Below are 25498 nucleotides of genomic sequence, written 5' to 3' on the forward strand. Positions count from 1 at the left end.
AAATTGCCTCTCTAGAGCCAAATACACTGGAGAAATAGTGGTGCCATAGGGTGCTCAATCATATACGTTTTTAGTGCAGTTAGAGTAATATTGACAGTAAACCAACCAGCCTTTAAATGTGATATCAGTTTTATATTTAACTTTAGCAATCTTCTGTATCCCTCAACAATGGAATCCTACACCACCAGTAGAGAGATGCTTCCACAAGCTTGAACCCAGAAGAGCTCTTGTTTTTTTAAAAGATTTTCTTGTAAAGCATGAAAATTACTCATTGGTTTTGCTTGAGCAAATCTGGGTGGAATATGAAAACATGCAATATGCTGCCTGTTTACCCTCAGAATTGCGAGGCGCTACAAGCTGGCTTTTTATGATCATCCAGAAGAAATTAGTCTTCCTCTACCAGTAGTACGTCTGCTATTCCAGCCCACGGGGGTTCTGGTGATTTAAACTGGCATGGTTGTGTTATCCTTAGGTAGTGTGCTAAGGACTAAGGGACTACAGTGCGAAACCTATCTGACATTCAAGAGATGAGCAGAAACAAACCGGTCAAACTGTTTTGAGGTGAGCACTGCCTCTGATCTCTGCGGTAACTGCTTCTCTCATTATAGCAGCACCCAAGGAGAAGAAGCAGAAGTTGGTAAGAGGGAAATGCGACTTTTGTCTCTGAATGAAACTGTAGAGAACAGAAATAAGGGCTTAAAACTTGAGAGCTAGATAGTACCAATGGGCAAACTGTAATAATTTGTTTACTGAAAAAGCTGCAATTCACTTCTCGGTGGATGAGAGCAGGGCGAACTTCTTGAAGGGGTCACCTGAAGAAATCTGAGCTTGCTGCTTCTGAGCAATGTGTTGTGACCCTGGCCTGCTGAATGTTATTGTTGGAGGCTTCAGTGGGTGTTCATACGAAGTTTAAGGAGCCAGTGATTTGAAGTCTGCTTAATCTTGAATTTTCCATGTTTAATTCAATGACTTATGTTTTGAGAATGAGGCTAGTGTCTCCAGGATGCGAGTTCTGTGGCTGTCAACCTCCGTTGAGGGGTAGGATTTAAGGTTGGAGCTCCACCGCTTTATCTTTTAAGTTGTGTTGAAAGGTGCTACTGAAGTGTAATCGGAGTGAAAGGGATCTCCTCACGGAGCACCTGTGTGAAAGACTCTGGGGTAGGCATAGTGCTAGCTGAGCTTGGTGAACCCATACAACAGGAACTGGTTACCAGGTCTATTGCAAAAAAGAAGCACATGACTATAAGCTGGGCAACGGTGTACGTTTCCACCTGAATACAAGTACGTGGGGAGGATTACTTTGGGAGGAGCTGTATTTACTATTTTCTACACCTGATGCTGCTATATACTTGAACATGCTCATATAAACAGCATGGACCAGACTGAAGCGGATGGCCTTCTTGGGCTGTTTTTGATTTTCCATTTAAGTAAGTACATCTTTGAGTTGACTTATGCTATATACCCATTCTAGGCAAGAGGAAGTCACTCCCAGAGAATGGCCTCTTTGTGGAACTGGCCGATTTTTGCTTCTTTTTCTAAAAACAAAACGTAGTTGATTTAATTTAAGTATGTTTAACTTGAGAATAGGTCTTTCTCTGCTCCTACCTGACCCCCTTCTTTCCTCTGATAAAAAAAATATAGGATCATATGAAATTTAGATATGATTTTGTAATCATTTAGAATATATGCAAGGAGGTCATTGTTTACGATACTGTGGTTGATAATAGAAACATTTTGTATTGTTCTACTGGCTTGATCCATTCTTAAAATATGAACTAATCAAAGGCATGTAGCAACTTTGTCCTGTTCTGCCACATCTGTGCTCACTGTGAATCTGCTTTATCATCCTTGTAGAGCCAACACTTTTGTTTAAGAATATCTGATGTAAAGTTCATAAGAGCTATATGTAGTAACAGTTACAGAATGCACGTGCCTCTGAAACCTTATCCTTCCTTTTCTTGAAGAATTCGAGTTCTTCTCTTCCAAAGTTCTTCCCCAATCCTTCCTCTTTCAAACTCTTGATTTGAAGAGAGCCCTTTGGTAAGGTTTCAGTGATTTCACCACTTGGTGCACAAGAATGAGCTTCCTGTTATGTGTCTTGTGATTTGTTTTGTGACTTGTTTGTATTTTATCTTTTTAATTTACCCTATGTTTTTGCTCTGCCATTTGGTGCTCCATTTTTGGATACTCCAGTCCCCGTGAGGTTTAAATGCCACTGGTACCTTCTTACAGACAGCAAAAATCCACCTCCAAACTGCAGTGTGCATCGTTCCAGTACTAGCCCTTTAGAGGTACGAAGTATAGATGGGTAACAGTAGCCAAGGGTTTCAGGCAACACCAGCTTTAAATAACCCATATCATGCCACATTTGCTATAGGAAAACTAACATTATTTAATCGAGAGTGGTTCAAAATAAATTAAGACCAGTGGGTGCTGCGGACTATTACAGGCATTGCATTTACGTAGCTACTGTACCTAAAGAGTCCAAACCATGATTAGCTGTAATATATTCAGAGTACATCTATTATGTTGTAAGATAATTACGCAACTCTATGAGGCACTTTCTATAAGGTACCAATACATGAAAGACGTATATTTTGTAAACGTCTTAAAGATGGCCTTCTCCACTCCCAGATGTATAAATCGATCATCCAGGCTCCCCTGCAAAGCATTTTACTGTATTGGAAAAAAAAAGTATGTCGTTTTTTCTTTGCATACTTTGATATCTGTGTGATTCAATGCAGCACGATTGATTCAATTTTTTGTTTACGTCGAAAGAGTGTACTCTTGAGTGTTTCTTGTTGAGCTTTAGGGAATCATCTTTGATCTTTTGTGTCAATCTTTATATTTATTTGGACCATTGTGGATTAAATGAGAAAGGCTGCCTTCACTCATGTCGTTCTCTGTGTCTGATTCAGACTGTCTGTCTTAGCGATCCAGAGACCCCATCCTCTTCTGTCTTCCAAACTAGAGGGTGTGAACGCCCCTTTTCTAGGGGGGTCACTGGATAAGTCTGCGATTACTGAACCATGACTTAAGTGGGCACTGCTTACCCTTGCCTTGCCCTTTGACTACTAACAGTATTTCATTCCATTTGGATAATAAAGGACTTTATTCCCTTTCCGCACTTGACATTCCTGTGGTGTCATAGCACAGTTCAGTAGTCAAGGTTTACTATTGCAGGTGATAAAGAATTAAAACTTTGAGACAGCAGAACCCAGAAAATGTCAGAGTAAAATAAATGCCCAGTCAGTGGCGTAACTTTTTTTAAGTTGAAGAAAATTTTTTATTAATAGAAGTAGTGGTGTCAATACAAAGTACAGAACATTAATTCATATCATACAGAAGAAATCACTTCAGACATTACTTCAATAATGTATGAATTGGGCTCAAAATAAAACAAGTAAAATGATATACATCAATCCTAAAAAACAGTAGAATACTAAAAAAGTTAAGAACCCTTAGGGAAATCAAGGAGGTTTTGTAACGTCTTGTTGAGTAGGTTGCAGCCGGAAAGAACAACTAGCACAAACATCGAGATATGTCGTAACAGGTAACCATAGATCTAAACGTTTCGCTGCCATATGTATAGGATATACAAAGGAGGTATCTAACCTGTGATTATGGCAAACATTATACCACCCTGCTCTAAAAGAAATTCTTGAAAAGTCTTTCCAATTAGCTGTAATTTGATGGAACGCGACTGCTATTAACAAATCAATGATTTTAACATTAAGTGTAAAATTTTTCCAACAGTAAGAAAGACTTCCCAAAAAAATATGAGTGAAAGAGAAAAGTTTCAGTTCTAAAAATCTAGTTGATTTGGGACCATACTCGTTTGCAAAAAGGATGTACAATAGGGCAAGCAAATAACATGTGAAACAAATCTGCATTCGGGGAAGAAAATGTCCAACACACTTCAGGTGTCGCTGCAAAATGTTTACTTAAATCATGCGGTGTAAAGACAAGTCTGTTATATAGATAAAACAGTGTCTGCGTTATATTAGCTGCTCTGGATGATTTACAAATTTTTACCCATATGTTATTCCTAAAGGACACTGGCCAAAATGAAGCAAAATCACGTTCCCACAACTCCTCCACTTTGGATTTCGTCCGAGCATTGTCAGTACTATGGAGATACCTGTATATGATGGAGGCCGTGGATGTAGTTTTTAATAAGTTATGAAGGAGTGAGGCAGAATTAGGAGTATTGAGAGAGGTATTTGTATTAGACAGCTAGGTATAGGTATCCATCACTGCTTTCTTAAGCAGATGATATTTATGAACGAATGAGGTAGGTAAAGTAAATAAATGACTGAGTAATGAGAAAGGTATGAACTCAGACTGGGAGTATAACTGATGTATCCAAATTAACCCCTTCTGACGCCAAGTCTTCCTATAGAATGGTTTGTTCTTAATGAGTAAATTTTTGTTGTGCCAAATGGTGAAGTTGAGAAAAGTATCCACAGTACTATGAGGAGAAGGGGAAGAAGATAAAAGTAATTTGGATGTTAATTTGATTATGGGAGTGGATAATGCTTGTGGTTTACGTGAAAAGGAAAGGTATTCAACAAAGGAAAAGAGGGACAGAAAGAGAAGTTCAATTGTAGTCCATAAAGAACAATCCTCTTTGTGATCTCGTAACCGAAAGGAGGCTTGACGTAAAAGGAACGCCTTCTGATAAGCCGGAAAATCCGGAAAGTTGACTCCACCTTCCGACTTGGGATGTATTAATCTAAGGAGAGACATTCAAGATCTCTTATTATTCCATAAAAAGGAAGAAAGAGTGGAGTTAATCCTCTTAAAAAATTTAGTGGGAATAGAAACCCGGATGTTAGAGATAGTGTATATAATTATTGGAGACAGCATCATCTTTAAGGTATCATGACGGCACCACCAAGATAAATAACGAGGATGCCATCTGGCGGTCAAATCCGAAATCTTTTGAATACATTTATTCATACAAAGCGAAGCGGTATCTAAAATTGAAGAGGTAACTTACAACCCCAAATACTTAATGTGAGTAAGACTCCATGTACCTCTGCTAGAAAGGCAGGGATTGAGTCACTTGGCTTAGACAGGAAGAGTAAAATATCAGCGTATGCTGCACGTTTAACGTGGGAATGTAATGATTGAAAGCCGTGTATATCTGAAAGAAACAGGTTAGTATTAGATTTCTTACCTTAGAATATCCCCAGGCGTCAGTCTGGATCCGGAAACTTTTGCGTAGCAGTACCCCTGCGCGTCGGTAGGCGTCGTCTGCAGGCGTCCCCTGCGGCTCCGCGTCCGTTGTCGGCGTCGTGCGCCGTGATGACGTCGCTGGAGTATATAGACGCCGCCTCCGCGCGCTGACGTCAGTTCTTCTTTTTTCCGCGCCAGTTAGCGCAGATCCGAAGAGCAGTACTCCGGTCTTTTGACCAAGTTTTTTTGTTAACTCTAATCTTTCTTACGGTGCCGGTAGGATGCCCGGTTTCAAGAGTTGCGACGGGTGCGACCGCATGATGTCGGTCACCGACCACCATCGACTCTGCCTCCGGTGTCTGGGCGCGGACCACGACGTGGAGTCCTGCGTCGACTGCCGGGCCTTGACTAGTAAAGCTAGGCGGGAGCGGTCCCGCAAGCTGCTCGAGCTCCGAGTGTCGGCCCCGCGTCGAGAGCGGTCCCGGTCCGGTCGGAGGTCGAGGGAGCGGTCGAGGGAACGATCGCGGAGCCGCCATGAGCGCTCCGGGAGTCGCCACCATTCCTCCGGTTCATCAGGTAAGCGACACAAGAAGTCGGGGCGTCGTCATCGTACCCCCGACTCCCCCCGACGCCCGCGTGATGCGGCCGGGGGTTCGGGTGGCCCCGCGTGGGTCGCCGACGCCGTCTGCCCCATACCCGTCGGTCCCTGGGGAAGGCGCGTCGCGCGAGGAGATTGAGGAGTTCCTCATGGCTATGAGGGCGATGTCTCCTCCGGCGGGGCCTACGGCGCCTGCGGGCCCGTCGATCCCGTCTGGGGGCCCGAGCGGTTCGGGTGCTCCTGCCCCGACGCCGCCGGCGGCTCCGGCCCCGGCGCCGCTGGGCCCTTCGGGGTCGTCGCCGGCTGGTCCACCGGCCTCTCCGGCGCCGATTCCATTGGGCCAACCCGTGGTCCCGCCTCCGCGCGGCGCCGTGACTCCGCCGTCGGTTCCGGCCGGCGTCGGGTCCCCGGCGCCGCGCGGCGCCACCCCCATTCCCTCTCTGACTCCTGACGCGGAGTCGGACCGGCATCGCCCGACGCCGAGTCCGGCGCCGTTGGGGCCCATTGGCTCCGAGGAGCCGGTCTATATCGTCGACCCGGACTACGGCGATGAGGACGAGTATGGTGAGGGTTGGGAGGGGTCTGAGGACCCTTTGTCACGGGCCTGCCAGTATGACGTGGACTGGGTAGGTGACTTAGGTGATGCCAGTGGTCTGGACGAGTCGCCCAACCCTGGGTTTGTCTCGCCTTCCCCTGTGGCGTCGGAGGCGGGGGCTGCCTATTCGGTGGTCCTGATGAGGGCTGCCAAGGCCTTGCGCCTTGAGCTCCCCGTCGCTAAGGTGAAACCTAACATTCTCACCGAAGTGTTTAAACCGCAGTCATGCCCTCAGGAGCCTCTGCTGCCGTTTAATGAGGCCCTGACGGATGTCCTTTTGGGCACCTGGTCCAGGCCCGCTTCCGGTGCACCGGTTGACCGGAACGTTGCCAGGCGTCACCGTCCGTGTTCGGACGACCCTGCCTTCCTCTCCACCCATCCCTCCCCGGAGAGTCTGGTGATCCAGGCCTCCACTTCCCAGTCCGCATTCCCGTCGGCCCCGCCCGATCGGGAATCGAAGCGATATGACCAATTTGGCAAGAAGGTCTTTTCGTCTTTGAGCGCTGGACTGCGGTCTTGCAATACCGCGTGCCTCTTGGGCCGCTACACCCACTCTCTGTGGGATACGGTCGCGGAGTGTCTGCCGCAATGCCCGCAGGAGGTGCGGGACAAGCTCAACCAGGCCTTGGTTGAAGGCCGGGACGCGGCGAGGTATTCGATCAGGTGTGGTCTTGACACGACCGACTCGCTGGGACGGGCTATGTCCACGACGGTGGCGATTCGTCGCCATGCTTGGCTGCGATCCGCCAACTTCTCGCCGGATGTCCAGAATGCCCTCATGGACATGCCATTTGATGGCAGTCGCCTGTTCGTTGACAAGGCGGACAACGCGCTTGAGCGCTTCAAGGACTCCAGGGTCACGGCCAAGTCCTTGGGTCTTTCGACCCAGCGCCAGCAAACGGGTTCGTTTCGCCCCTTTCGTGGCCAAGGAAGGGGCGGTCCCACACGTGCTGCCAGCCACGCGCCGCAGAGCGCTCCCCAGCGCGGTGGTGGCCGTGGATTCCGCCGTGGTGGCGGTAGGGGGCAGCGGCGAGGTCAGTCCACACCTCCCCCCGCAGCAGCCTCCAAATCTTCCTAGTCCGAGCTTTCGGGCTCACGTGACGCCAGTGGGTGGCAGGGTTCGCCATCACCACTCCCGCTGGCGCGCGATTACATCGGACAGGTGGGTGCTGCAGCTCGTCCGAAGGGGCTACTCCCTCCCCTTCGAGTCCACTCCTCCAGCCATGCCACCGCAGAACCACCGTGTGTCGGGGGACCACTTGACACTTCTGCGGGAGGAAGTTACGGCCCTCTTGGCCAAGGGGGCCATCGAGCGCGTTCCTGGGCCAGAAGTAGGGTGTGGTTGCTACTCCCACTACTTTCTGGTGCCCAAGAAGGACAAAGGAGGCCTCCGTCCTATCTTGGACCTACGGAACGTCAACGGCTTCCTCCGGAAGGAGAAGTTCAAGATGTTGACTTTGGCTCAGGTCTTGGCTGCTCTAGACCCACAAGACTGGATGGTAGCGTTGGACTTGCAGGATGCGTATTTTCACATCCCCGTCCTGCCGGCCCACCGGCGTTACCTGCGGTTCACGGTAGGCCAGGAGCACTTTCAGTTTATCGTGCTCCCGTTCGGCCTTACCAGCGCCCCGCGGGTGTTCACGAAAGTGATGGCGGTGGTCGCAGCTCATCTGCGCCGGTTAGGGGTTTCAGTCTTCCCCTACCTCGACGACTGGTTGTTGAAGGCGGGCTCGCCCCAAACAGTCGCCCACCACCTTCAGATGACGGCAGACCTCCTGCACGAGCTGGGGTTTTCCATCAATGTGCCGAAATCACACCTGTGTCCCTCTCAAAAGCTCCTTTTCATCGGAGTGGTTCTCGACTCGGCGCAGTTTCGGGTTTATCCTCCGGAACGGCGGGTCCGGGATATTCAGGCTCTGATTCCCATCTTTCAGCCGTTATCCCGGGTTTCGGTCAGGTTGACGCTGCGGCTTCTGGGGCTGATGGCCTCCTGCATCCTACTGGTGCATCACGCCAGGTGGCGGATGCGGGCTCTGCAGTGGGACCTGAAGTTTCAGTGGGCCCAGCATCAGGGCAACCTATCCGACCATGTCCTGATCTCGGAGGGCACTGCGAGACAGTTGCAGTGGTGGCTTACGGACCGCGATTGGGTCAGAGGCAGATCCCTCTCCCTTCCCCAACCGGAGCACGTAGTTGTGACGGACGCGTCCCTCCAGGGCTGGAGAGGCCACTTGGGAGAGGCGGAGATCAGAGGCATCTGGTCTCCGGTGGAGTCCCGGCTCCATATCAACATGTTGGAGCTGCGGGCGATTCGCCTAGCACTGAAGGCATTCCTCCCCTTTGTCAACGGGAGTGTAGTGCAGGTGTTCACGGACAACACCACCGCCATGTGGTACTGCAACAAACAGGGCGGTGTGGAGTCGTGGACCCTTTGCCAGGAGGCTCTGCGCCTCTGGCAATGGCTGGAACGTCAGGGCGTGACTCTGACGGTTCAACACCTGGCAGGTTCTCTGAACGCCAGGGCGGACGAGCTCAGCCGTCGGTGCTCGGTGGATCACGAATGGCGTCTGAACTCGGACGTGGCGAACGGCCTCTTTCGGCAATGGGGAGAGCCTTGGTTAGATCTATTCGCCACAGAAGAGAACGCGCAATGTCATCAGTTCTGCGCGTTGGAGTTTCCAAGACGGCACTCGCTCGGCGACGCCTTTCGGCGCGAGTGGAGTTGCGGTCTGTTGTACGCCTTTCCGCCTATACCACTTCTGCCCAGAGTGCTGAAGAAGATCAGGCGCGACCGGGCCCAAGTTATCCTTGTGGCTCCGGACTGGGCTCGAAGATACTGGTATCCCGAGCTACTCAGCATGTCAGTCGGTCCCTCGATCCGCCTGCCCCTTCAGGAGGACCTTCTGTCGCAGCAGCAGGGGACGGTCCTCCACCCGAACCTGTCCAGCCTCCACCTCCATGCGTGGAGATTGAGCGGCGACAGTTGAGGCCATTCGACTTGCCTCCTGAAGTCTGTGATGTGATTCTGGCAGCCAGGCGTCCCTCCACAAAGTCGGTATACGCCTGCCGGTGGAACAGATTTGTGGCATGGTGCACAGCAAAGGCTGTGGATCCCCTTTATGCCCCTCTTTCCGAGGTTCTCCTCCTCCTTCTTTCTCTTGCCCAGCAGGGCTCTGCTCTGGGCACTATCAAGGGCTACCTTTCTGCCCTTTCCGCCTTCTTAAGGCTACCTGATCAGCCATCTTTATTCAAGTCCCCTATTGTACTGAGATTCTTGAAAGGCATCACGCACATGTATCCTCCTGTTCCGTTCGTGATGCCTCAGTGGGACTTGAACCTGGTTCTGACATTCTTGATGTGCGCTCCCTTTGAGCCGCTTCATTCCTGTCCTCTCCGTCTTCTCACTTTAAAGACGGCCTTACTGGTTGCCATCACCTCTGCCAGGAGAGTGAGTGAGCTCCAGGCTCTTTCTGTAAAACCTCCTTTCTTGTCCGTCCATCCTGACAAGGTGGTTCTTAGGACTAGGCCTTCTTTCCTCCCCAAAGTGGTTTCTGCTTTTCACATCGGGCAGTCCATCACCTTACCCTCCTTCTTCCCGCCTCCGCATCCTTCAAAGGATGAAGAGCGGCTTCATCGTCTGGACCCAAAACGTGCGCTTTCATTTTATATGGATCGCACACGCCAGTTCCGGGTGGATGACCAACTGTTTGTTGGCTACGTGGGTGAGAAGAAGGGAAGGGCGGTACAGAAACGAACCATCTCTCGGTGGGTCGTCCTGTGCATCAAAGCATGCTACTCTTTGGCTCGGAAGGAGCCTCCTGTTGGGCTGAGGGCCCATTCCACTCGGGCCACGGCGGCTACTACTGCCCTGGGCCGGGGAGTCCCTTTGCAGGACATTTGCCAGGCGGCTACGTGGGCCTCGCTGCACACCTTTGCGAGGCACTACTGCCTGGACAGTCAAGTCCGGAGGGATGGCTTCTTTGGCCGTTCGGTCCTCCAGGACTTTCTGGTGTAGGTTTGTATTGGTTCGCAGACCCACCACCGGGGTTGGTATTGCTGGGGTATCTATTCTAAGGTAAGGAATCTAATACTAACCTGTTTCTTTCAGATGAACAAGTTACTTACCTTCGGTAACGATATATCTGTAAGAAACAGTAGTTAGTTTTAGATTCCTTACCGCCCCACCCATCCTCCCCGTTCTGCGAACTGATACCTAGGGTTAAGGACATCCCTTTCAGGGCCCTAGTTTCATATGGCACCAGTGTTAGTTCTCACATGGCTCTGCGTGTTCTGGCGCGGAAAAGCTGTGTGCAAAGAACTGACGTCAGCGCGCGGAGGCGGCGTCTATATACTCCAGCGACGTCATCACGGCGCACGACGCCGACGACGGACGCGGAGCCGCAGGGGACGCCTGCAGACGACGCCTACCGACGCGCAGGGGTACTGCTACGCAAAAGTTTCCGGATCCTGACTGACGCCTGGGGATATTCTAAGGTAAGGAATCTAATACTAACTACTGTTTCTTACAGATATATCGTTACCGAAGGTAAGTAACTTGTTCGTTAGGGTTCTGTCGTAATTTAGAGAGAAAAGGTTCCAAGGCCAGGTTAAAAACGAAGGGGGATAAAGGGCATCCTTGACGAACTCCTCTTCCTAAATCAAAAAATGGAGATACTAAACCATTGGCACAGACCGCCGCACGGGTGTTAGAGTAAAGGAGGGAAATTAAGGAAATACATTTAGGGCCAAAACCAAACCATTTAAGGGCATTGAACAAATAAATCCATTCGACTCTATCAAGCGCTTTTTCAGCATCCAGTGCAATCACTGCAAGGGGTTGTTTCAGATGTGAGGATTTGGATAAAACGTTAAAGAAGAGCCTTGTGTTGTCAGTTATAAAGAGCCCTTTAACAAACCCAGATTGTTCCTTACCCAACAGATCTGGTAAATAAGAATCCAATCGTATCGCTAATGCTTTGGCGAAAACCTTGTAATCAATATTCACCAACGAAATGGGCCTATGATTTTTGCAATGGTTAGAGTCCTTTCCTACTGTAGTAGGGGATCTCTGTGTATAGTCATAATCTAGTGAATAGTCCCGCTCATGTGCGTGGACCCCAGCAATAAAAAATAATCTCTTAAGTTGTCGGAAAATTGCAGAACTGCAAAGACACTTAAGAGAGAATTTAAAGACAAATAATGCAGCCTATATCCACAGGCTACACTGTCCAGTACTTCAACTAGAAATTCAACCAAAAAAACACACAAATAGCACAGCCTGCCCAGTTTCCTCCATAGAGAAACTTGCCTCTACCAGAAAAAGCCTCTGGAATGATAGAGAGGAAGGCATGGACAGACAAGCCCCATAGGCTGCCATCATGTGGCTTAAATAGGATACTGTGCCTTTAAGAGAACTTTCCAGAACTTCTCCCAGTATCCCAGAATGCACAGCAGGTCCCTCTTACTTTCAGTTCTTTTTTCCAGCTCCTGCTAACAGGACCCTGGTGCATTGAGCTCTCCCTTTTTCAAGGGTTTATTGGAATTTTGTGCACTTTTGGCTTTAAAAGTGTTTTCAGTTTGGGTACTTGGTGTTTCCCTTCACTCCTGTGTATTTGTTCAGGCTTTTTAGGGCTCGAAAATGCCTGCTCTCTTCGACAAGTGCCCAGCATGTGGAAGGAAGAAGGCCAAGACTGATCCACACGACGTCTGCATACTCTGTCTCCCTGAAGCACATGTCCCTGAAGAATGTGACATCTGTCATACCTTTTCAACAAGGACCCTGAGAGACAGGCTGAAGATTAGGCTTCAAGGCCTAGAAGAGAGACGGCTGCAGGTGGGTCTGGGCAGGATGGGAAGGCTCCCTCTGCTGAGGCCTCGGGGGGGCTCCCCAGAGGCAGGAAGCCCAGCAAACGGTCCCGGTCTCCGTCGACGTCGATTGCATCGACGACGACGTCGAGAGGGATGACGACGGTGAGTTCCCCATCTCCCCGGGGCTCCGGGTCGAGACAGCGTGGAAGTTCGACGTCGAAAGGCCTGGGTAGGCCGCCGTCAAGATCAGCGTCGACGGCGTCTCCGAAGAAGGACCGACAGGCATCGGCGCTCGCCGTCAAAGCGACACCGCCGGTCGCCGTCGAACAGACGGTCGGCGTCGAGGGGATCCTCGACGTTGAGGACCTCGGACAAGCGATTGGCGCCGAGAAGGAGTCGACGCTCTTCGTCGAGGACTGCACGTTCGACGTCGCGGAAGTGGCGTTCGGCGTCGAGGGAGTCGCGCTCGACGTCGCGGAGACAGCGTTCGACGCCGAAGTCGCGGAGGCGACGTTCGACACCGGAAAAGCGACGCTCGGCGTCGTAAAGAAAGAGATCGACGTCTCTGAGACTTTCCAACTCTCCTAAGCGGCGCAGAAGGTTTTCTGGCGCCAGAAGTCACGCTGGGTCTGGTGGAGGACGCCGGAGACGGCGATCACCTACTGGAGGGGCTGCTTCGCAGTCACCTCCCCCGAAGAAGTCACCGGACTCGGTGTACTCGGTGGTTTATACACCACCTCGGCCTAAGACGCCCCCTCCTCCTTTACCTAGAGAGGATCCTTCCATCAATCCTCCTCCCGCGGGGCAACCACCGCCTCCGCCACTTGGGCCTGGTCCTCGGTCGGAGATACCTCCTGTTCCTCCACCAAGGTCGGTGTCACTGCCTCCGCTCCCTATGCCGCCTAAGGGGACTCCGAAACCACTACCCCAGGATAGGCCAAGGAAGACGCCTCCACAGAAGCCTGCGGAACGTCCACGAACTGGGAGATCGCGCTCTCGCTCCAGGAGGAGGGAACGATCGCGCAACAGGTCGTCCACGCGGTCGAGACGTCGCCACAGGAGGCGCAGGTCTCGTTCCCGGACGAGGTCCTCGGGGACCAGGGACGATTCTCCGACTTTGTGGGAGTCACCCGAGACACAGGTGTCACCGGTTGACGATCTGGTGTCCTTTCATGATGTCCTTCTAAGAGGTGCAGCAAAATTGGGCATCTCGTTGACGGTGCCCACGCCCAAGACATCGGTGATCTTCGAGACGCTTCACCAGAAACATCTGTCTCGGCCATCTCTACCACTGGTACCGGGCCTGGTGGTGCCGGCCATGGACCTTTTCCTCACCCCGGCGGTGACTAAGGTGGCCCCCTCGAGACTGCAGAAAAAATACCGGGCTCCCGACTCGGATCCGGCTTTTCTAAGGGTGGAACCCCCTCCAGACTCTGTGATAGTGACGGCGGCTCGTAAACAGCATGCCACCACTCCATCATCCACAGTCCCACCAGATAAGGAATCTAGGTGGCTGGATTCGTCTGGGAGAAAGGTTTGTGGGACGTCGGCGACTTCCATGAAGGCTGCGAGTGCCACGGCCTTGTTGGGGCGGTATGACCGAGCCCTCTGGGAATCCCTCCAGCAGTTTGTAGAACATCTGCCGCGTGATAAGAGAGAAGATTTCCAAGAGGTGTTGAATGAGGGGATGTTGGTGGCGAATCAGGTCATCAGTGCTGCAGCCGACTCTTCCCTGCTGGCGGTGCATGGTTTCTGCCATGGGATTAACCAGCGAAGACACGCCTGGCTCCGCCTCACGTCACTAAAACCTGACGCACAACAAAGGGTTGCCAATCTACCATTCTCTGGCGAAACCCTATTTGGAAAACATGCGGATGACGAAATGGCCCGCATGAAGGCAGAGGCCGAAACGCTCACGGCTGTGGGTCTGGAAAAACCCAAGGATAACAAGAAGTCGTACTGACCGTTCCAGAGACGGTTCGGTGGACAGGGCAGAGGGCGTGGCCAGTCTTCGGGACAGCAGCAGCAGCAACAACAGCAACAGTTCCGAAGGCCGTTCAAGAAGGGCCAGAAAGGCAGAGGTGGCCAACAGTCGGCAACAGCGACTAAGGGCCCGGCCGGGTCTAGGCCCTGAGCGCTTACTTCCCCTTCATCCGTTACCCACTTCGGTGGGGGGAAGCATTCAATTTTTTCTGGCAGAGTGGAGAAAAATTACTCAGGACAAGTGGATGCTGAATATTGTTTGCAATGGATACAGTCTTCGGTTCACCAGCCCGCCTCCATCAATCCCTCCGGTCAGCTCGCAGTTTCAGCTGCGCGAGCTCCAGGCGGAGGCCGATAACCTGTTAAGGAAAAGGGCGATAGAAGACGTACCTCTGTCTCAAAGAGGAAGAGGTCTGTACTCCCGGTTCTTCCTGGTTCGCAAAAAGGACAAGAACGAGTTCAGGCCCATTCTGGATTTGCGGCAAGCAAACCAGTGGATTCGCAGAGAAAAGTTTCGCATGCTGTCGTTGCATCAGATTTATCCTCAGCTGCAACGGGGAGACTGGCTGTGTGCCATAGACCTACAGGATGCCTACTTCCATGTGCCCATTGCACACAAACACAGGAAGTTCCTGCGATTCCAAGTCGGCGCCAATCATTATCAGTACACAGTACTGCCATTCGGGCTGAAGTCTGCGCCCAGGACATTCTCGAAGTGCATGGCAGTGGTAGCCGCACACCTAAGGAAGAACAAGGTGTTTGTCTACCCTTACCTGGACGATTGGTTGATCAAGGCCTCCTCCTTCTCGGAAGCTCAAGCGCACTTCCAGAAGACGTGCATTCTCTTGAACAAGCTGGGGTTGCACATCAACATGTCCAAGTCTGTCCCGACTCCAGTCCAGTGCATACAGTACTTGGGAGCCACCATCAATACGCTGTCAGCAAGCGTATCTCCTTCGGAGGAGCGACGATTATCACTCCTTCGGAAGGCTCAGGCTCTTATGACCGCTCCATCTACAACAGTGAGGACGGTGTCTTCTCTACTGGGACCGATGGCCTCTTGTATCTTCCTCACGCCTCATGCACGGCTGCACATGAGACCATTGCAGGAGTGCTTGGAGGATCAGTGGGATCAGAGGAGAGAATCTTGGGACGACAAGATACGACTGTCTCTGCGTGCTCTTCAGTCTCTGAGGTGGTGGTGTTCGGCGGAGAATCTCCTGAGAGGGGTTCCCTTCGACAAGGACATTCCCACGCAGACTATCGTGACGGATGCGTCTCTCCACGGCTGGGGGGGCGCACTCCGGAGACTTACAGATTCAAGGAACGTAGTCCCAGACGGAGTCCACGTATCACATCAATTTCCTGGAACTCCGAGCTGTTCACTTGGCGTTGAAGGCCTTTCTTCCGTCCTTCCAGACCAACTCTCTGCTTGTGCAAACTGACAATACGACCACGATGTATTACCTCAACAAGCAGGGGGCTCGAGATCGCGCACCCTGTCACAGGAGGCGCAGACGATCTGGCACTGGCTTCTGGCCAGAGGACTGACGATAACGGCCACCCATCTACCATGTGTGCAGAATGTTCAGGCAGACGCACTGAGCAGACTGTACTAGAAGTCTTCGAAAGGTGGGGGACTCCAGACGTAGATCTGTTCGCCACTGCCGAAAAAAAACAGCAAATGCCGAGACTTCGCCTCCAGGTACTACCAGCCGTGGACGCTGGGAAATGCGTTATGGATCAACTGGTCGAACAGCTTTCTGTACGCTTTTCCACCCATTCCCCTGATTCCGACGGTTCTCATCAAGCTGTCCCAGTCCAGGGCGCGGATGATACTGATTGCCCCGGAATGGCCCAGACAGTGGTGGTTCACGGACCTGCTTCACCGGTCTCTCCTTCCTCACATACGGCTGCCGTGCAGGCCGGACCTTCTCACGAAGTTCGGGGGGCAGATGTTGCATCCCAACCTCTTGTCTTTGAGTTTGGCGGCATGGCTCCTGAGATAGTGCAATATGGACATCTTAATCTCCTGAAGGAGGCTAAGCGACCTTCCACTAGGACTTCTTATGCTTACAAGTGGAAGAGGTTTTGCATCTGGTGCAAGTCCAAGAACTATGACCCGACGACATGTAAGGAAGATGTCATCCTTCCATATCTTCTACATCTGGCGCAGTCTGGCCTTAATGTCCATTCCATTAAGGTTCATCTGGCTGCATTGACTGCCTACAGGAAATGCCCTTCACAGACTTCCTTCTTTCAGATCCCTATGATCAAAGATTTTTTGGAAGGCTTGAAGAAAGTGTTCCCTCCTGTCCGGCTTCTTTCGCCTTCATGGGAATTGAATGTGGTGCTGTCCAGATTGATGAAGGAGCCTTTTGAACCTATTCAAAAGGCTTCGTTGCAGCACCTGTCCTGGAAGGCGGCGTTCCTCGTGGCCATTACATCGGCCCGCAGGGTGAGTGAAAATCAGGCGTTGTGCTGCCAAGAACCTTATACTGTATTTCATGCTGCTAAGGTTGTTATGCGTACTCATCCTAAATTTCTTCCCAAGGTTATTTCTGATTTTCATGTCAACCAGACCATAACTTTGCCTACGTTTTTTCAGAATCCTTCATCTCCAGCGGAAAGGTCTTTACATTCCCCGGATGTTAGGAGGGTGTTGAAATTTTATCTGGATAAAACCAAAGATATTCGTAGGTCAGACCAATTGTTTATCAATTATGGATCGGTCAGGACGGGTCTTGCGACCTCTAAGCAGTCTATCTCTAGGTGGATTGTGTCCTGCATACAGCTGTGTTACCAAAAAGCTAATAAGACCTCAGGGGGTAAACCTAAGGCTCATTCCACCAGGGACAAAGCTGCCACAACTGCTTTGCTCCGTAATGTTCCAATTGCAGAAATCTGCAAGGCGGCCACTTGGAAGTCGGTCCATACCTTTGCTAAGCATTACTGTCTGGACACTGATGCCAGGGCAGACGCTCAGGTTGGGCAGGCTTCGCTGTGAAATCTGTTCGCACAGTAGTGGTGGTGTTTCTCTTTTCTCCACCGCCGCTTTGGTGTGGGGATGGGCTTGCCATTCTATTCACTAGATTATGACTATACACAGAGATCCCCTACTAAAGAAGTAGTAGTTTCTGTCCTGTAACTCCAGTTCTGTAGTAGGGGTATCTCTGTTATAGTCATAAGCGCCCGCCCGCCTCCCCGGTGGAGAGAGATTCATGTAAGGAATGCTACAGGTCTGGCGTGTTACCCTACAAAAAGAGCTGAAAGCAAGAGGGACCTGCTGTGCATTCTGGGATACTGGGAGAAGTTGTGGAAAGTTCTCTTAAAGGCACAGTATCCTATTTAAGCCACATAATGGCAGCCTATGGGGCTTGTCTGTCCATGCCTTCCTCTCTATCATTCCAGAGACTTTTTCTGGTAGAGGCAAGTTTCTCTATGGAGAAAACTGTGCAAGCTGTGCTATTTGTGTGTTTTTTTGGTGGAATTTCTAGTTGAAGTACTGGACAGTGTAGCCTGTGGATATAGGCTGCATTATGTGTCTTTAAATTCTCTCTTAAGTGTCTTTGCAGTTCTGCAATTTTCCGACAACTTAACAGATTATTTTTGATTGCCGGGGTCCACGCACATGAACGGGACTATTCACTAGATTATGACTAAAACAGAGATACCCCTACTACAGAACTGGAGTTACAGGACAGAAACTACTCCCTCTTTGGGTATAAGGCATATATGCACTTCAGAGAAGGAGCCCGAGGAGCTGCCTAATGTGGTGAAAGAGTCTATGAGGGAGATCAACTTGGGCAATATGAGTTTGGAAAAATGGAGATAAAATTCGACCGTGAAACCGTCTGGTCCCGGTACTTTGTCCTTTTTAAGGTGTTGGAGGGCTTTGAATAATTCCTGCTGTGTTAAGTCTAATTCGAGGGAAGAAAGGTCCAGAGGAAAATGTTGGGGTTTATTAATGCTGGAGAAGAAATGAGATAGGGATTGGGCAGTGGGTTGAGTTTCAGAAGTGTAAAACGTTTTATAAAAGAGAGAAAATTCATTCAAAATATCAGCATCTTTATATTTCAAATCAGAATTTTACATCGTAAATATTTAGCTTATTATGGCCAACTTTTAAATAATTAGCCAAAATTTTCCTAGCTTTATTTTTACCCCCATAAAATTTCTCACTGGATTTTAACAAATATAAGGAAGCCTCTTCTGTAGATTTTTTGATGAATTGCATCTTGGCATCAATGAGGGCTGTTAGGCAATCTTTGGAGTGTGAAGTATAGTAAGAGTGCGCCATTCTCTTAATCTTCTGAAGGAGGTCCCCGGTGAATTTGCAAGCGATTTTTTTTGTTTTGTTGCAACAAAGCCAATTATGAAACTTCTTGCCGCTGCTTTAAATGCGTCTCATAAGGTGGAGGAGGGCATGGATTGAGTTTGATTTATCTCAAAGAAGTCATCAAAGGAACTGGTAAAAAACACATTAGACTTTGAATCCAAAAGAAGAGCGTTATTAAAACGCCATCTTTTAGGGCCTGTAGCTTTAGGCAGAATGTCAATGCTCATTGAGACAGGGGCGTGATCTGACAATAGAATGCGGCCAATCTCTGCATTAGTGAGAGTTTGCGCAATATTATGAGAGACAAAAATATAATCAATCCTTGATTGAGAGTGGTGAGATGGGGAGTAAAAAGTAAATTCTTTCGTGGTCGGATTACATAGATGCCAGGCAACGAGAAGCTTATGTTGCGCGATAGCTTGAGCGAAGGACTTATGGGGCTTATTAGGAACGAATGTAACTTTAGATATCCTATCAATGAATGGATCAAAAGTTTGATTACAATCCCCCGCTAAGATAAAGTTATCATCCATACAGTGAGTGATACTTTTGGCCAGCGTGGGCCAAAAGGAAGGTTCACCACATGTAAGGGCATATACATTTAAAAGAGAGACTGGAACACCCTTTAGAGATAATTTAACACTTAACCATCTACCGTTAGTGTCTGTTTCTTGAGATAGCAAAGAGTATGTAAGGGATTTGCGACACAATATCATCACTCCATTACGTTTAGCATCACCTGAGGAATAAAAAACTTCACCTACCCAACCTCTCTTTAGTTTTAATGATTCAGTATCTGAAAGGTGAGTTTCTTGGAGGAACGCAATATCAATATTTAATTTGGCTAAATGAGATGGAGTTCTTTGCCTCTTAATGGGAGAGTTCAAACCCTTAACGTTCCAAGTAATAACTTATAATGACAAAGATTATTAGACACATTGATCTAGAAAAACGAGAAATACAGAAAAAGGAAAGCCCAAATTACTCAAACGATAGTAAAAGATATAAAATGAGGAAAGAAGAGAAGTAGTAGTTAAGTGAATAATGCCGTAACTTTTAACAGGGATATTACTTTATTATATAAGGTATTTTACAATGTCTTGCATATTGTCTTCCCCTCCCACCAAAAGCTGACTTTTTATATTTCTTGTGTCCTGTTTATAGCAATTAATGTTTTTTTTTGTTTTTTTAAATCGTAGTAAGCGCGTAAAAAAAGCAGCAAGTAAAGAAAACGAATCCACAGAGGAGATGGAAGTGGCACAAAGTAGCCCCGCCGTCAGTGAAGACCTTTCCCAGGAAGAGGGACCAGTGGAAAAAGAAGTCATCAAACCAATAATTGTAAGTCTTACGGTGTTTAAGCTTGCAAAATTAAACTACACGTAGATGCGGGTGAAGTATTTGAATTTTTGAGACCATCTGTGTGTAGGGAACACATGCAGCAAGAAGTGCAGGGCAGCCCAGAAGTGAACAATATACCGCTGGAAAATGTTATGCATCAAGATGTGTTGCACCCCTGAAAAGAAAGAGCCACCTGGGGGAATTTGAGATCAGTCCACTAGTGCAAAGTGTTCTACCTTCTCTTTAGTCAGCCAGGTGTGTCTGAGCTCTGTAAGGGGATGACGTGGGCTTCCCGTCAAACCTTCATCAGGCATTATTGTTTGGAATTGCAGGTGAGATGGATTGCTATTTTGCAAGTTCTGTGCTGCAGGATTTCCTCGTAATACTATCCTGGAGGCCCTGGGAATTTTGGGGTTACTGTCTTGTAATCTGTTCAAGAGGTGATGAATCTGTATGTTCAAGTATCCATCAGGCTAAAAAAAATTATTATTTAACGTTGGAAATTATTTTTCTGGTGAATATTCCATTTATTTGAAGATTCCTCACTGATCCCATTCATCTCCCAGTTAGTTTGCTGCAGTGCATTCTTGCAGATTGATGTGGTTCTCTTTCTGGATGTTGTGTCGAAAGGCATGGGAAAAATGGATGGGGTCTGATGTCAGAGCACCGGGATTAGGGCCCTTTTTGGCTCCAGTGACATAACTGGAGTTGCTTCCAGCATTAACATGAAACCAGCACCCCCTACTGATCTGGAAAAGTTATTTTTTTCCAGATTTAGTCTGCACCTGGGATATTCAAGTGGTGATGAATCTGCAGGTAGAAATAGTATCCACTAGAAAGTTTGTCACCGACCGTAAGTAACTTACTATTCACATTTTGCAAGATATAGCTAAGATTGCTGAGTCTAATTTGACTACGGTGGCGAGAGAGTGCGTGAAGTTAATGAAGACCTGGGCTTCGCTCCCTCTCTCATCGGCAGAGTCAATTTGGCTAAAATGACAATACTTCCAAAAATCACCTTCTTTTTTAACTGTATCCCTCTTCATTTTGAAAAATCACAAATGTATAAAATTCAGAGGGATATTAACTCCTTTGTTTGGGGCTATAAATTCTTGAGGCTAGCTTGGAAAAAGCTGAGACGCCGGAGGGAGAAGGGGGGCCTTGCCTTGCCAGATATCCAGCTTTACGCCTGGGCCTTTCAACTCTCCCATGCGCCCATGTTATTGAAAATGCCAGTCAATACTGGAGTAGGAGGGATGTTTTTAGCAATGCTTCAGAGTTCACACTTTCCGGTGGAGGGTTTTTTGTTTAAATTTGGGGATGTAAAGTTTTTCAAATAAGTCAGGCTTAAGGTTTTGCAGGGTCTGGGTAAAACATGGGCAGACTTGAGGAGGTCAGTCACCCTTGGATACTTGTCTAGTATGGCGCCTTTATGGGATTCCCCTGGAGGTCCAGAATGTTTGAGGGACAGTGTGGCGGTCCCTCTAAGGGGGATCTGATCTCAGATGGCACTCTGGTAACATGGGAACAACTTAGGGAGAGGGTTGGGCCTGGCCTCTCCAAATTTAAATACCTGTAGTTGGCCAGTTCGGCTCAGGCTCAGTTACAAACAACCCATGAAAGCTTATTAGGGAGAGGTAATGATTTAGAGCACAATCTTGGAACCAGACCCTGAGGGAAGAAAAAAGTTTCCTTTTGGTACCAGGCAGTTTTGGAGGCTGTGGATGGCAAGTTTAATCTTGCTGAGGAATTATGGGGAAGCGTTTTACCAGATCAAGAATGTGACACCTTGTGGCTATCTTCGTGTAAACTCCTGTATGATATAGTAAAGCTGGTGTGGTTAAAAATGAACCATCTGTTCACCATCCACAGGGCTTATTTTACCCCATTGAAGCTTTCCAAAATTAATAAAGAGTTGCCTGTACGCTGCAAGAAATGTGGACTGGCCTTGGCTTCCGATATTCACATGTTTAGAGTGTCCAGCTCTGATCTCCTGTTGGGACAGTGTTGGTAAATTTTTGTCGGACACAATAGGAAGCCCTGTTATTATCGACCTATCCTTGGTCCTTTTTGGCTGACAGGACAATGTTAGAGGCCCTGCAAGATCCCCACTCTTTTATGCTGTGCTGCTAACTAGGAGGCAAATATGTATAAAATGGACTGGCCCTATCCCTCCCTCCTTTTTTGACTGGCAATCTTCTGTCCTGGCGACTTCCAAGTTGGATTTATTGAGAACAGGCATCAAAAAGAAGAGAACACCTTGGAACATACTGAAAACAAGAAGGGACCCGAAGTCGAATGTATAGTTTTTTTTTGTTTAATTTTTTTTTCTTCTTCTTTCGGGTCCTATGATTACGCTGCCTGAATACTCTATGGGCCAGGTCGAAAGCACCCAGCATGGTACAAGCCACTTACGCCTCTCAGCTCGCTAAGTGTGGGTATGGACTGCTTGAGGGTGCATTTAAAGCGAGATTGGTGGCGAATGAGGACCAAAAAAAAAAAAGAATGGAGGGTCCAGAGACCCCGATTCTGGATTTTAATTCCTATAGTGCTGGTGAAACTTTGCTCGAGGCTCTGGACCTTTCCAGCCTCGTATTAACAAGTAAGAATAGAGGTGTAAGCATATGTTCCTCCCTTCCAAACTATCTGTTTTAGCCAATAGGGTAATTCCTTTATATAACACAGAACAATAGTCTAAATTGTTTTAAATGAAGGTAGTTATTTTATTTGCATTCACCGCTTTATAGATCCATTGTGCATGGTTTCACTCTTTTTTTAGCTCATTTTTTGGAACGTTTTTTAAAAAAAGGAAACAGCCGACACGTGTTTCGCCCTATGTGGCAAGTTAAGCCAGGGCTTTCTCAAGGCTGTGAAAAAAAGAGATGCAATGAGTACAGAGTGTAACAAGGCAATGAGTCCCCAGAGAAAAACACCAGCAAGTGCTCAGATGAAAAAAATAAGAGTATAACATGTATATTTTATTATTACCTAATTAAAAAGCAGAAAACTGCTTTGAAGGAACATATGTAAAAAAGGTTGTGAAAAGAACAGTTGGATCAGGACTCCAGGAACTGTCTCGACTGCCGCACCATGAATCTCAAAGAGATGCGGGAGATGAAGCCCCTGACGGCCCGATATTGGAAGACTGAGCTCCATGTTCTGGTCAAGTTGAATGTTCTGGACCCGCTCTCGGAGCCCACGTTAGTGTTGTCGCTTTCGAAGTCATCATCAGTTAAGTCCCACAAGCATAAAAAGTTTAAGCGCTCTGGAACTTCGACTGTGCTGGTCCAGGTCATTGGATGATATGATGTGCGGGAATAATGAGACTAGTCTATACCTTGCCCCGTCATTCCGCCCGCAGAGCCTGTGCCTGGGTCTGCTCTGCTCCTCTCTGAGTTTCTTGGAGCTAGCGACCCCTGCCTACTCATGAAATTTTATGAGGCTATGCACCTCATTTTTGGGCATCTTGGAGCACCTTCAGTCCCAATGGGTCCAGGAGGCAAATCAACCAAATTTCCGTCAACAGGTTTATTTATTTATTTACGTAATTTGTAGAGCGCCCGAATCACCCCCATCGGGGTATCTCTGTGCTGTGACTGCTCGTGACCAACCCAGGAAAAAGATTCAGAACAGTGAAGTTTTCAGCAGTTTTCTGAAGGCCAGGAAGTTGGTACATTGGCGCAATTGGATGGGGAGTGAGTTCCAGTAACGTGGAGCAAGGTGGGAGAAGGTTTTGCTGCCCTTGCCGGCTAATTTGATGTGGAGGAGCGCTTGGTGACTCGATCGGCCTGGACGAGGGCCTGGACGGTGTGAATCTGACCAGCTTTTCTGTCAGAAAGCTTGGGCCCATGGTGTTTAGGGATTTGTGCACCATACAGCAGACTTTAAACATGATACTCTTTTTCACTGGAAGCCAATGTAGTTTTCGAAGTAACGGAATAGATGTGCTTCTGGGGAGGGGGGGCATTGATCACCAAACGGGCTGCGGTGTTTTGGACTACTTGTAATTTTTTCAGGGAAGTTTCCTTTGCAGAAATCAGCAGGGCATTGCAATAGTCCAGGCGGCTGATGACCAGAGCCTGGATTAGGGTTTTACGTGTAACTAGTGGCAGGAGAGGGAAAACCCTTCGGAGGAGGCTGAGTGTATGATAGCATGCCCCGGCAGTAATGTTCACGTGCTCCTTTAATGTTAGTGTTCGAGGCATATGAGCTGCAGAGTGTACACTTAGCATTAGATCGCCACCTGGTGTTGGGCTCGGATGATTGTGAGTTGTTGTCTTTTTGGAAGAAGTCTTTGTAGACACGAGATAGGCGACTCCTCCCTTGGACAATACTGCGCATGGTCATCGACTCCATCCTCAGATTGTTTTTTTCCGCCACTGGGTTCGGATGAAAGTTCTCCGCTCCGGCTAGAAAAACTTTTCCAGCAACTTCGAAGCGTAAAAACTTTATACAAACAATATCGACATCGAATATACTACTTTCGAAACCTTCAGCTCCATTCCGGTGCGTCGACGCGGGTCATTGGGCCCATCGGCGCCGTGCGGCCTACACCTCATGGACAGGACTCCGTTCAAGAGATGCCCGGTATGTCGAGCGAAATTCCCTCATAGCGATTATCACGAGGTCTGCAACCTCTGTCTATCGCCAGACCACGACGAGTCGACCTGCACAGCTGGTGCATCCTTCCGATCGAAAAAGACCATTCGGGATCGGAGGGCCCGTCGACACGACATGAGGAGATCAGCCCCAGCACCGGAGGACATCTTCGATGACTAGGTTCCACTCGTCCCAGAAGAAGATTCGCCTGATCTCCTGATCGTACCAGAGGCAGAGGACTCAGATGACTCGATTCCATCTCGTCAACCCGTGAGTACTCTTGCCCCTGCACCACAGACACTGCCCAAGGCAACGGTCAGCACTCCGCTCAAGGGGCCCAGTCGAGACCGAAATATTCCCTCAAACGCCCCGCCTTCTGGCTCGGCTCCGAGGAAAACGACTACGCTTTCCGGTGCCTCGGAACCGAGCAAACCACACGTGCCAATTCCACCTCTTCCATCAGCACCGAAGCACAAACATCCTTCGACACCGAAGGATTCTTCGATACCGAAGCCAAAACACCCTTCGGTAACAAAAAACAAAGATCCTTTGGCACCCTCGCCTAAAGACGCACCGGTACCGAAGCCAAAAATGGCACCGGATCCCAAAGAAGCTCCGGCTCCGAAACCGTCCGGTTCCAAGAACAAAGAGGGAAAACCAGATTCCGACGCCTCGAAGCCGACAAAACCTGCTTCCACTCAAAGGACTCCAACCTCGGTACCGAGGACAGTAAGGTCTGATTCAGAGTCCCCTAAACCCTCAGACAAGCCTACTAAAGCAAAACCAGCTTCGACACCGAAAAATTTGCCACAGGACACGGTAACGCCTCCTAAAGCAAAAGACACAAAGAAACCTCTATCGGCACCGAAAAAACCAACGCCAAAGAAGGTTGTAGAGGAGGGAGAACTGTTTAGACCAGATCCTAAACAAAAGAAGGTCTATATCAACCCAAAAACTGGACATGTGGAAGCTATCCCTCACAAGAAGAGACCAGCAGAAACACCACTTCTACCTGTGGTTCCTGCCAAAAAGAAGGATTGTGCAACTTCTACAATGC

The 25498-nt window shown here is 48.8% G+C and overlaps 1 protein-coding gene across 2 annotated transcripts in view; it reads left to right on the top strand.

Annotated features, from left to right (window-relative positions):
- PDS5B (PDS5 cohesin associated factor B) overlaps positions 1-25498 on the top strand; it is a 772752-nt gene that overhangs the window by 726821 nt on the left and 20433 nt on the right. For both annotated transcript variants that reach the window (XM_078657163.1, XM_078657161.1), the window contains exon 34: positions 19704-19842. In XM_078657163.1, the coding sequence (XP_078513289.1) occupies positions 19704-19842 (139 nt within the window). The remainder of the gene's footprint in view (positions 1-19703; positions 19843-25498) is intronic.

This window comes from Lissotriton helveticus, chromosome 8, assembly GCF_964261635.1.
Source record: "Lissotriton helveticus chromosome 8, aLisHel1.1, whole genome shotgun sequence".
Lineage (NCBI taxonomy): Eukaryota > Metazoa > Chordata > Amphibia > Caudata > Salamandridae > Lissotriton > Lissotriton helveticus.